Source organism: Thamnophis sirtalis, unplaced genomic scaffold (genome assembly GCF_051295495.1).
Source record: "Thamnophis sirtalis isolate CommonGarterSnake01/CBP01778 unplaced genomic scaffold, rThaSir2_p1.2 scaffold_4, whole genome shotgun sequence".
Taxonomy (NCBI): Eukaryota; Metazoa; Chordata; class Lepidosauria; order Squamata; family Natricidae; genus Thamnophis; species Thamnophis sirtalis.
Genome location: NW_028261384.1, coordinates 78,948,143 through 78,961,924, shown reverse-complemented (window position 1 = coordinate 78,961,924; position 13,782 = coordinate 78,948,143). Strand labels below are relative to the sequence as shown.

General features: G+C 39.2%; 1 protein-coding gene across 1 annotated transcript in view; it reads right to left on the bottom strand.

The window, feature by feature from the left end:
• The window catches only part of ADCY1 (adenylate cyclase 1), a 261,866-nt gene that overhangs the window by 92,058 nt on the left and 156,026 nt on the right, over window positions 1–13,782 (bottom strand). Inside the window, exon 6 of the mRNA XM_014060098.2 lies at window positions 7,695–7,853. Coding sequence (XP_013915573.1) covers window positions 7,695–7,853 — 159 coding nt within the window. The remainder of the gene's footprint in view (window positions 1–7,694; window positions 7,854–13,782) is intronic.

Genomic DNA, 13,782 nt, shown 5'->3' with positions numbered 1-13,782 from the left:
TGTCTGGATGGTCTCTTGTGATGAGCCGATAGACAGAGAATGGAAGCAGTGAGCTTCCTCCCATATTTGGGCATACCAGGGGTTGTGACACTAATTACATACCTATTTTCCTGGCTCAGCTGATAAAAGAGGAGAGCCTGTGGCTTAGTGGTTAACACATCTGCCTAATATGTAATACAGCCCAGGTTCAAATTCCAGTAAGGGTATGGCTAGCTGATGAGAGCTAAATAGCTTGAAATAGATCTATACTAGTCTCCCTTTATTTATTTATCAGCACAAATACAAGCTTATATATATATATAGTTTGAAATGAATACAAATAAAAAGTTTTTTTCTAAAACACCTCTTTGACTGTCATCCCAGAAGCCTTCTTTAGGAAGGAGATGGCAGTGAATCTTAATTTATGAGTTTATAGTGAAATAATATCTTTCATTCAAAGTGAACCCACCCTTAAAATAACTAAAATTTGGAGCTACAAGTTCATAGATGTTATTTTTTTTACCTATTTACTATTGGGGGGGAGTTCACTTAGATTTAAAAAAATGTGATTTGATCTTGCTGTGAGGAGAGGGAGAAACAGTTTTCCAATTTTACTCACTTCTGATTGGACCAGCTGTGTCGGCTATTAAGCAAAAAAGCATAGACTTTCTTTTTTGTAGTTCATTATTATTATTTTGTAGTGGTGTTGTTTGACCATATGAGAGAGCCAAAAATATTTCTAATCCTTTTTAATTATCCAGTAGCATCATTTAACCCATTGGATTTAATGTTATAAATTTACAAGTCTAAAATTCTTAACTGTAAAATCCAAGCTTTAGCTAGACTCTGACAGGATGCTTATGTGTAAGAAAATGGAGAAAATGAGAAGAAATATAGAATCCTTAAGGCTCTTTTTGGATGAATAGCAAAAATACATGAACTAATTCAGGCAAATTGAACATAGCTTGAATCCAAACTTCATGCACTTTCAAAGGAACTCTGTAAGGAGAGACAACAGTTGACTGCAGATATCAAACAGGTGAAGGATTGAGTGGATCTTATGGAACACAAACTGGAGAAAAAAGATGTTATGTATGAAGCTGATCTGATATTTTTTTAGATGAATATGGTAGTTTGTAGTAGTAGAAATTGAACTTAATAAAATCGATAGTAGTTGGACTTTTATGTGCCAAATGATGATAAAAGTAAAATTTTCAAATATCTTATTTGAAATTTTCAAATATCTTATTTACTGCCCTTTTCATATGTATGTAAATAAGTAAATCTTTATTATGGTCAAAGACCAGCAATACACATTAGTTTTTACAATATGTTAAAAAGTACTGACATTAAGATATAATTAAAAAGTATTGATGTTAAAAGTGGAAAATAACATACATGTTCTCAGATTGTTTGGGTCACTCCCTGGTTTACCTGGGTGCAACGCTGTTAAGTATAGACTAACCAATTATTGTACCTTGGTGTCTTGTTAACCAATAATGTAATAACACGTAAAGTAGGTGAGAACTAAGAAGCTGCAAATGCTATAAAAATGATGTCTCATGATTAATAAGTTGCTGTTTATTCTGCTATCCATGGAATGCTTAATTCTGTTGATTCTTCTGTTAATTCTGGATGCTAAATAAACTTCTGTTGGTTCAGCTATCCGTGGATTGGATTACTTTCTTTCATCTTCAGCCTCAGGATCATAATGCTACACAGGGCTGGTTGACTCCCACTGTCTTTCTCTCTCTTTTCCAAGGTTGAAAATGAGGAGGAGGCAGCCACCTTCAGAGTTTGCATGTTAGCTATCACATGACAATTGGATTATGCTGGGGAATTGGAATGGAGCGAGTTCCCCAGTTTTGGATAAAACATCCATCAAAGGGATTAAATTCTCCCCGGGTAAATTACCAAAGCCTTTGTTTGAGACGATGGACAACAGCATTAATAGATTTGTGCAGGCAAAGAAATGGCTCAGCTAGAGAATATACTTTTTTCAGAAACATATAAATCATTTTCAAGGATTGATATGAGAAGCATTTATAAAAACCTTGGAAATAAAATTCTAAATCTTTTTTCTGATCACATCTGTTCTTTTGGCATTTAGAAAAAAAGAGTTTGAGTTACAGATAGGGATTAAATGAATCTATTTTGCAAAAGGAGACAATTGCAAAGAACTATAAAAAGAAATTTAATGAATATTTTGATAATAATCTAGATATAGAGATACAGATTTAATGCATGTTTAGAATGCTTTATATGACTGTTAATATGTCACAGCAAATAAAAATTATTGTCAATTGTGATTTAACTAATTTATGTGAAACTTAAAAGGGTAAAAGAAAATGATGTCCCTTGTGTCTTTTGTTGTTCATTTTGGGGTTGGAAACTTTGAACAGAGATATCAGGAAAAATGAGAAAATAACAGGTATCAAAAAGTAAGTTTATAAATTGAGGGAATCGGCTGATGATTTGGTTGTTATCTTGCAAGGCCCCTCAAATAATATAGAATATTTGATGAGGAAATTAAATGAATTTGGGGTTTTTAAATAAACAAAAAGGAAATAATGCTTTTTAAGAATATGATCTCACAAGATTGTGATATATTGACTAAAAATGTCTCATTTTAAAGATGAGAAAAAGATGAAATACTTGCGGGTCATACTGATAAAGACAAAACCATTTCAAAATAATTATATGCCTCTCTGGAATGATATTAAAAAGGACTTATTTAGGTGGGATAACCTGCATTTATCATTATTGGGTAGAATTTCTGTAATTAAAATGAATGTCTACCAAAGATGCTTTTTTGTTTCAGACGTTACCAATACTTGCAACTGATACTCAATTAAACAATGGCAGATGGATATTTCTAAGCATATATGATAAGAAAAAAACCTAAGAATCAGATATATACTACTGGGCTTCCGGCTGTGCTTCCAGTGGTGTCGGAGGCAAGGACTGCGAGCTCCACAGCCATGCTCCGAGCTCTGCATGTCAGGGGGTTCTGAAAGGAGTCATAGCAGACATGGCATTCAGCAGGTTCTGACCAGGTCTGGAGAACTGGTAGTGGAAATTTTGAGTAGTTTGGAGAACCAGTAAATACTACCTCTGACTGCCCCCCTCGTGTCTATTCTCTGCCTCCTGAGTCCCAACTCCCAACACGCCCACCAAGCCACACCCATAGAACTGGTAGTAAAAAAAATTGAATCCCACCACTGAACCATAGCCATCCTGTAGAGATGGTGAAGTAAAGGGGGGCACCACATCTCTCCTCCCTGACTTGGAAAATCCCACTCATCCAAAGACGAGGAGCAGTGGCAGTCAACATGGCTGCCATGAAGCTGGGGACAGCCAGAACACCTAAGAAAGTACATGAGCGAAAAGACAGTGAATAGAGATAATTTCTGGGTGAGATGATTTTTTGTTTCTTTAAAAATTATCCCAAGGAAAACAAAAAAAATCTAGAGAAGAGGTTCTAAAAATGTAACCGTTTAAGCGGTAAAAGAAAATATTTTTGATAGAGATCTATGCTGAAAAATAAGTTGACAGCACCATCAACTGGTTAAGGAAAAAGTGACTCCTAGACTCCTGGAAATTTACAGAGGAGAAAAGGAATATCTGATATTTGGTGGCTGTGACTTTTAACTGCCTTATGCTTACCATAGGCGGAAATAAGAAAGACATTTTATTAAAAAGACTCTGGGAATCTAGAATAAAAGACTAAAACCACAGAGAAGACTTAAAGAACCTAGAAAATACCTTGGACTATTAAAGTATTGAGTAAATGCTGGAACTGGCTCATTAAATAATTGATTTTGTTTTGAATGAAATGGATTTTGAGGGGAATAAATACCTGCTTGAAAAAAGACAGCCTGGAAATTTGAGAGGACAGCCCCATTTACTAATGATTGGAAATTTGGACTCTTTCTGAACTGAATTGTGACTTTATTATTTATGTCACCTTTATTGCTATTATAACTGGAGTTGAAGGAACAGTTGTGGAAATAAGACTTTTTAATGAGATGACTTCATTGTTCCAAAATATTAAGGATTCAATGGATGGTTTAGATGAGAAAATGAAAAACATTTTGCACAATGAACAACGATCAAACTGGCCATGAAGTGGTGGAAGCAACAGAAAGTCTAGATGAAATGGATTACTCAAGCCAGCAAATTGAATATGAATAGGGAAAAATATGGATCAGAAAAAACAGCAAATGAAGCAACAGCTTGATGAAGTGAAAGACCAGATAGATGGCAAGCAAAAGGAAAAGAGAGAACAGATGGATTGGCCACATCAACAAATAAATCAAGGAGTGGAGCAAAAACCAGCTGATAAAGGGAGAAAGACCAAAGAAAATAAGACAGACAAATAGACAACTGGAGAGATAGGAAGATGCCTTTGATAAGGAAATTGGGACATGAACAGACATCTAGGAGAATTGGCATTATAAGATTGTACTGGGAGAAAGGTTTAGATTGAACAAGTTATAGAGACAAAGATGAGGAGTGTGGGAGGTGAATTAAAAAGTGAATAAGAATTGAAGCACTAAAGAAGAGAAGAGAGAATGGATAGAAAGAATTGCCATTTAAATATTAGAGTAGCTTGATTGTAAGCTGAAAGAGGCACAACTAAAATTAGTTAGGGGGAAATAGTAGAATATAAATTTTTATAGAATGAATAAAAATAATAGAAAGATTAGAAGTTTACAGATGTAAGACATTTTTTATGTTTAAACAATACAATGATGATTACTTAAATTTGATCAATGTTACAGAAAATACTAATATTGTTAGCATGCATTGGATTAATATGAATGATAACAAGAAACCACATTGCCGATACATAATAGAGAAATATTTAGTTTGAACAAGAAAGATATAGATGAAGATAGAGTTAAAGATGAGGAGTTAGGCATTTTTTGTTTATATATGTTTAAACAATATGAGGATTACTTAAATTTGATAAATGTGATAGAGATTACTAATATTGTTACTGTGAATTGGACTAATATGAATGATACCCAGAACCAACTATGTTCACACACAATATGAATGCATATTTAAATTAATAGTAAAAATATAACAACAACAACAAATTGCAGCTTCTTGCGATAACACCAGCAGAACTGCAAAAAACTACACTACTCGGAACATCTTATATTTTAAGAAGGTACTTGGTTGATACCTAAGACACTGGCAGCAACCCATATCAACCATTAGCACCAATCAATGGTATTTGTGATGCATTTTTAAATGTTCAGTTGGCTGAGTTTCATGTTTAATGAATAAAGTATTTATTATTATTGTTGTTGTTGTTGTTGTTGTTGTTGTTGTTGTTGTTGTTGTACAATTGTATCACAGCGGCCTGTTGTTTCGCCGGATTTGGCATTGGTTACTAGTCGGGCCCCACCCAGGGGCCTAGGACGTCGGAGTTATTATTATTATTATTATTATTATTATTATTATTATTATTATTATTATTATTATAATTGAGAATGAAGAAATGATAAAGGCAGTAAAACCAGAAGAAGACTACAAGTACTTGGGGATTTTAGAGGCCGCTGACTTAATGCATAGTAAAGTCAAGGAATTAATCTCAGCCAAGTACATTCTATGATTTCGCAAGTCCAAACTGAGTGGAGGAAACATTATAAAAGCCATAAATACCTGGGCTATACCTGTGATTCAATACTCTGCAGGAATAATTGACTGAACCCAGATAGAGATGCACCATTTCGACAGAAAAACAAGGAAGCTTATGACAATGAATCATGCTTTGCACTCTAAAAGTGATGTTGACCTATTATATCTACCAAGAGCAGAGAGTGGTCGAGGACTCCTACAAGTAAAGCAGACTGTGGAAGAAGAAAAACACAGCTTGAATGATTACATCCAGAAAAATGAAGAACCAATGATTAAGGAAGTAAATAAAGGAGGCCTTTTGAAGACAACTAAGTTAAAAGCTGAATATAAGAAAGAAATAATTGAGAAACGAGCTGAAAATTGGAAAAGCAAAGCTGTGCATGGCCAATACTTGAAAAGTATTGAAGGCAAAGCTGACCAAAAACTAACTTGGAACTGATTAAGATCAGGAGTACTGAAAAAAGAAATAGAAGGCTTTATTTTGGCAGCTCAAGAACAAGCCTTAGCCACAAACTGCTTGAAGCAAAAATTCAACATGTTACCACCAACAGCAAATGTCGTCTTTGTAATGAGAAAGATGAGACAGTTGACCACTTGATCAGTGGGTGCAGCAAAATTTCACAAACTGACTGTTGTAGCCTCGTAAGTCCTCGGACTTACGAATGACAGCTCGGCAGCAGCCAGGCGCGTCTTAGCCAATCAGACACGCCTACCGGTTGCCGGGCTGTCATACGCGAGGCTATTGGTTGAACTATTTGACAGCCGAGTATAAAGGAGACGAAGGAGAGGTGCCGGTCTACTCACAGTTGATGTTCTATTCGTTCTTGTTTGAATAAACGGTTCAAGGTTACCTCAGACGCCTCCTCGTAATTTCTACCACCGATTTAACACTGACTACCTAGAATGCCATGACCACGTTGCTAAGATCATTCACTGGAAATCGTGCCAAAGGTTTGGATTTGAGTACAGCAAAAACCACTGGGATCACCAGGCTGAGAAGGTTTTAGAGAATGAGAAAGTCAAGATCTTGTGGGACTTCAGAATTCAGACTGACAGGCACTTGGCCTACAACACACTTGTCATAACAATAGTTGAAAAGAAAAAAGTATGGTTCATTGACATTGCAATACCTGGAGATGCACAAATTGAAGATAAACAGCAAGAAAAAATTACGAAGTATCAGGACTTGCAAATTGAAGTTGAGTGATTGTGGAAAAAGAAATCGTGTGTTGTCCCGATTGTAATTGGAGCTCTTGGAGCAATACCTAAAGAGCTACCTCGCTATTTGGAAATTCTAAATTTACCTGACTTGAACATTCTGATTCTACAAAAAACCACCATACTTGGAACAACTTATATCCTCTGATGTTACCTTAATAGTTCCTAGGTCCTTGGTTAGGACTCAAGCTGTTAGGCTACCAACCAGCCTCAAAGGATGTGAATCTCACCAAAGATTAACCACATAATAATAATAATGATATAAACTATTACAAGATGTTAAGGAAAGAATGGGCTTGGGTTTACCAGATTTGAAGCTATATTTTGATGCTTGTTGTTTGGTCTGATCTGGCAAAAAGAATGGGTGAACCTTCAGAATAAGAGATTACTTGATTTAGAAGGTCACGAATTAAGATTTGGATGGCACGGTTACCTATGGTATGATAAAGTTAAAGTAAATGTTGATTTCCATAATCACTTTGTTAGACGCACTATTCTAAGAGTTTGGAATAAATATAAAACAAGGTTTTCTACAAAAATGCCTCTTTGTATGTTCCCTCGTCAAGTTTTTTTTAAAAGAAAAAAATGATGGCAAAGTGAGGCTGGTGGACATATGGTAAAATAATATATTTTTATTTGATGATCCTATCCTCAAGTCTAAGGAAGAGGTAGAATCAGAAGGACATGTCTGCCACTGGTTTACATACTTACAATTAAAAGAAAAGTTTAAATTAAACAAATAGAGTTATGGATTTGACTTTGTATCATTGTATTTTTATAGCAGTGGCATCAATATACAACTTGTGCTTCATAAATAAATAATTGGCAAGCATGTTGTGACTTACCCAGGCAACCCTCCAGCTTCCATTACATTAGCAAGAGTCACATCATTTGACCAAACATCATACTGCCATTTTCGAAGACCTAGAACTCCACAAAGAACTCTTCCAGTGTGCAAACCAACTCTCATATTGAGGTCTACTTCAGTGGCTTCAGCCACTGATCTGAAATATAGAAAAATCAGAATATTATTTATCGAAAGAGTATCTTTTTTACCTTTCCCTCATAAATCAAAGTTTTAAAAACTTCAGTGTTATTACTACAGATACTACATGGGTTACAATGGCAATTGAGACCAGAATTTCCCCACCCAGTTGAAAGTTCATGATCTTGCCCCCACACCCACAAGTCCATCACATGGTCAAATCTTCCACTGCCATGATGGCAGCTCCACCCATCCAGTTCTGGTCAGGTGCAGAGGTGTAGAGACAAAGCATGACTTTGGATTCTAGAAAGGAATTTTATTTTGACATCATCACATTCTATTAGTGTGACAGGCGAAAGATGCCAAAAGGAACCGGCTGCAGGCCTGACAGGATGCCTCTCCTCAGAAGAAAAATGTTTCCTGAAAAGAGAATAATGCAAGGGTTAATAGAACAGATTTAACCACCTCTTCCCCGCCCCCCCCCCAGGGGGGACCCTTTGGCTTATTGGGAAACTTCTTGTGGAATTGTTCTACTAACTTATCCGCTTGGGTTCCAGCTTTTCACCCAAGTAGCTTCAGACAAAGGGTACCCCTTCAAATGCACTAAATACTGTAAGTGACCCCTATAGCAGCCCGGAGTCTAAGATTTTTTTCACCTCATAATGTGTCTCCCCTTCTATCACTACAGGAGGAGGGGGAGCTTGGGTGGATGGTCTTATGTTGTACCCAATTACTGGCTTCAACAAGCTACAATGAAATACTGGGTAATTTTTTCCTAGAATTCTGGGTAGACTGAGTTGAACTGTAACCGGGTTGTAATTATCTTCACTATTAGAAATGGACCTAGAAATTTTGGGCCAAATTTTTTGCTAGGCATTCTTAATCTTATGTATTTGGTAGATGCAAAAACTTTGTCCCCCACATGAAAGGGGAATTGGAGCGAGCAGTGTTTATCAGCTTGCTTCTTGAAGGCTTCTGCCGCTTCCGCTAGAGCTTTCTTCATATTTTCCATCCTTTGTTTAGTGTGTCTAACCATTCAGTCAGAGACATGGAGGAGGGAGGTTCTCTAGGCAGCTCAGGCATGGGAACAAATTCCATGCCACTGGTAATTTGGAAAGGAGTTAATCCAGTGCTGCTGTGGACCATGTTGTTGTATGCCACTTTGGCGAAGGGTAGCAAGTCCAACCAGTTGTCTTGCTGATAGTCCATGTAACACCGGATGTATTGTTCCACCATCAAATTGGCTCTCTCTACTGCGCCGTTCAAGCTCGGATGAAACGCTGAGCTCAGTCCTTGTGTGGACCCAATGGCCCTTAGGAACTCTTTCCAAAACATAGTGGTGAACTGGACTCCATGGTCTGAAATGATCCTCTTGGGCACCCCATGCAGGCAATAAATGTGTTTCACAAATATTTTCGCTAATTTCTTTGTGGACGGCAACCCTGAGCAAGCAATAAAATGTGCCTGCTTGGAAAACAAATTAACAACTGTCCAGATTACTCTTTTCCCACTGATGTCTGGGAGCATGAAGTCCATTGTGATCTCTTCCCATGGTGAGCTAGGGCTGGCCACTTGTAGTAGTCCAGGGGGCTTCCCCGGCTGTGTTTTCATTGTTACACGAGTAGCACAGTTTTTTACATAATCTTCCACTTCCGATTTCATCTTTGGCCACCAAAATTGATGAGCTGGAGCATTTTTAGGAATCCAAAGTAGTTTCCTAGTTTTGATCATGGCTTTGCTGTAGAACTTCCAGCCTCATCCCCGCAGGGACATATAGTTTGAACCCCTTCCAGGCTAAGCCATCTTTCATAGTTAGAATGTCCTTGTTATTGTTGAGCCGGGAGTGCCAATTTCATTGCTGTCCTCAGCTTATCCTGGCTGCAGGTGGTGACTTGGGCTGTCTTTTGGTGGGAGAAAGAAAGGATGGGGGTGAACACCTTCTTCCTTCTTACTGTCGTACTGCGGGTTTCTCAACAAAACATCCGCCAACAAGTTTTTTTTGAAAACTTAGGGGTTTTGTCTCTGCTGCAGGTGCTGCAGGTTCTGGGCTCTTGGGTTCAGTCGTCGTCCCTGGGTGGCCCTTTGGCTCCATGCATGGTAGTGCCCCAAATGCGATAATCAATTTCCTACCACTGTCTTCCCACTTTATCATAGGCATCCACTTGTCAAGCATTCAAGCCCCAAGATAAATAAATCCGACACCTTTGGAGCCACAATGAATGTTAGGAGCTCATTGGGCTCGAGGTCTTGTGCGTATGGCTAGTTGCTTTACAATTGACATGCTGATTAAGCATTAGGTGTAGCCAGTGTCCATGATTGCTTCAATTTCCCCTTCCACCCCTGTTTCAGGTACTTGGAGCTTGGCTTGGATGATGAAGGGATGGACAGATGCACTCACCATTGGGTCATCTACACTATTCTCTTCCTCTGAGGTTTCCCCATTGGTTGGATTTTTCATCACCTTAGGTTGGGGATCAGCTTTCTGAGGTTGTTGATCCAGATGATTCTTTTCTGGTGGCTTCTGGGGTCTTCTCTTTACCGTGCTGGCAGTTGGTGTGCACACTTGTGATATTGGGGCTGGAGCCAGACACTCTGATGCTCTGTGGCCAGGTTGATAGCAATGGTGGCATTTTATTGCTCCCCTACCCAGAGAGAAGGAACCCAGTTGCATTTCTAAACTTAGGAACCACCTCATTATGTTGTTCTGCTATTCATCCTACAGCTTCACCTTCATTCATCCCTTCTGCCATTGTCGAGAACATGTCTTTGTCGCAAGGTGGGGTAAGAGCCTGTTAGGGCATTGCAGGTGGGACTGGACTCGGTGGAGGGTCAATCCCTGGGTTGGCCCCTGCCCAGTTATCTGACATGGTGCCATCTGCTGAGGGCAGGCAGGTGACCACTGGCATCTCTCCCGTCCATGACCTGGAAAGAGAGCTCATCCCAGTGGTGCTTGATTCACAGGCTGCAGCCCAAACATTGGTGGCTGGCTAGGGGGAGATATGGGCCAAGCCTCTTTCTTCTGGTTGGATTGATTTTCCCATGTTGGTGGCCAAGCAGGCAGCTACTGGTATCTCTCCCGTCCATGATCTGGGAAGGAATGCCAACTTGGTGGTGCTTCATTCACAGGCTGCAGCCCAAACATTGGTGGCTGGCCAGGGAGAGATGTTGCCCAAGCCCCTTTCTGATGGCTGGATTGATTTCCCCATGTAGATGGGGGATCTGTCTGTGGCTGAGCTGGAGGATAATGGATCATTTCACCTGTTGCTGTGTGGAAGGAGTAAAAATCTCCAGTCCAGTATGTTGCAGCACCTTTGCTAGGAAAGGAGCGGGGTTTTCACTCATGTTCGGCTGCACAAGTTGGTTTGGGAGGCTCCAATCATCTGGTTGGCTACTGGGTGATTGCTTTTGTCCTCTCCAGCCATGTGTTGAAATAGCCCTTTCAACCCCCTCCGGTTCTGACAGCATATCTCTAGACACTATAAATCTCCAGTTTTCCTCCTCCACAGATTCCTTTGCAACTTTGGAAGGTTTGCAGAGAAGTGACCTGTCATCTGCTTCTATTCCCATGGTCTCTGTCTTCATCTCTGCTGATATTTTATGCTGACCCTGATCAGGTCAGTGATGGGAGTCAACACCCCTCCAGGCACCCCATGCAGGGGTAGCTGGTGAAATATTTTAAGGGAGATTCGGGTTAATGTCAGTGTTCCAAATAACATCCAAAATTAAATCAGAGTACAAGGCAAAGTATTGCTCAAAGTTCTAATTTATTAAGAGAGTTATGTTGGCACATCTGTGAAAACCCAAATCTGAGCTTTCTGGGTTTTCCCCATCCAGTTGAAAGACCATGATGTTACCCCCACACCCACAAATCCATCACATGGTCCAATCTTCCACTGCCATGCTGGCAGTTCCACTCATCCAGTTCCAGTCAGGTGCAGAGGTGTAGAGATAAAGGATGACCTTTGATTCTAGAAAGGAATTTTATTTTGACATCACATTCTACTCCTTACTATCCCCCTGCCAATTCCCCACTAATGAAACAGCATAGTAGAATAGAATATTAGTGTGGCAGGCCAAAGATCCCAAAAGGAACCAGCTGCAAGCCTGACATAGTGATCCTGGCAATTACAGTTTTAAATTGTCAAGGTCGTAAGGCAGATCACTATGTGAACTGACTTAATTTTATGATCTTTTCTGGCCATTAAATGGTCATTAAACAAATGTGTTGGACATTAAATGAATCTGTTGTTTGCTATAAGTCAGTTCTTGATAAAAACTGAAAGTACATGCTAGTTTCTGGCAAAACCATTGTAAATTGCGGTCAAATAACTACATGCAATGCAAACAGCTCAAAATGTGGGCTGATTTCAAGTGTCTGAAATATATATGACTTGGGGAGGCAGAGCAATGTCAGAATTTTTAAATCAGGTCACTAAGCAAGTGGTCATATGTCAAGGATTACCCATATTAACAAGTCAATTAAAGAACTAAGAAAAAAAAGATTAAGAAAGGAAGGCAAGACTACGATGAAGAGGATCACACAGCCCATTGTATCAGGTATATTACAATAAAGCTATTCTAGAAAACAGCTGGTGGAAGCATGATGGAGGTGGTACACTCATCCTTTCTCTTCTTGATCTCTCTTCCTTTTGATATTATTAAACATAGTTTAATATATATCCTTTTGGGCCACCTTAGGAAGTTGGAAGTGATATGGCTTTGTACTGCCTCACCTCCTTCCTCCAAGACCAATCTCAATCATTGTTGATAGGCAATAGGAGGTCAAGTGAAGGATCCTGCTTTGTGGGGTGTCATAGGACTTGGTAATTTCCCCACTCCTTTCTACATGAAACTGCTGGATGAGATCAACCATGACCATAAGGGGAGGTATCACCAATATGGTGATGAAGCCCAGTTATATCTCTCCATCCCAGTTGAAGTGAGTTGGATGTTATTTTGCACTGCCTGGAAGCTGTGGAGCCCTGGATGGGGAACAACAGACTTTAGCTGAATCCTGGTAAGATGGAGTGGCTATGGGTGGGCCCCTCTGTATGCAGTAGCTTTTCATCTTTGGTTATAGATTGGTTTGCATTTAGATGGGTTTGTCCCAGACAGAGTTGGTACTTAATCTGAAGTCTTGGACTCATAAAGAACAGGTGGAAGTCATGGCTAGGAAGGACTTTGCTTAACTTGATACTATGTGGAGATGAAACAAACAAAATGTTAAAAAGTTATTTATGTAGTTATCAAGCACATCTAAATGATATTAAAGTAACCAAAATATCTTTACAATCCCCAAGGCATGTCACAACTTTTGAGCATCTCTAATGTTTGGAAATTGAAAGTTGAAAAATTTGACACTCTCTAATGGTGGTTATATTATTTCCTGAATAGGGGGGTGGGGAGGGGGCTTCCATTTGGTCATTTATGTGATGATCATCTCTCATTTAGACTATTGGAATGTGCTCTACATGGGGCTACCCTTGAAAAGTATGCAGAAAGTTCAGATGGAACAGAATGTGACTGTGTGGGTAATTTGGGGGACCCAAAATAGCCATCTGCTTTTTCAACTGCATTGGGTGTCACTTTGCTCCTGGATCCAATTCAAGATGTTTCTTATAACCTATAAAATCCTACATAGATGGTTATCTATGGAACAATCTTCATCTCATTGTATCAACCTATTCCACCCACTCAGGCAGGGAAGGTATGTTGTAGACCCTGACAGATAAAGATATTCAGCAGGTGGGATCTAGGTAAAGATCCTTCTCTGTCGTTTTACCCTGTGGAATGTTCTTGCCTTGGATGCGAGACAGGCCTCAACTCTCCTGGCCTTCCAAAATGAAGTTAAAACATGGCTCTGTAGTCCTACTTGGGGAATGCAGAGGAGCACACAGCCATGAGGATGGTTAATGCCCTGAGAGTTCTCCCTTTGCTTTTCAATTGAT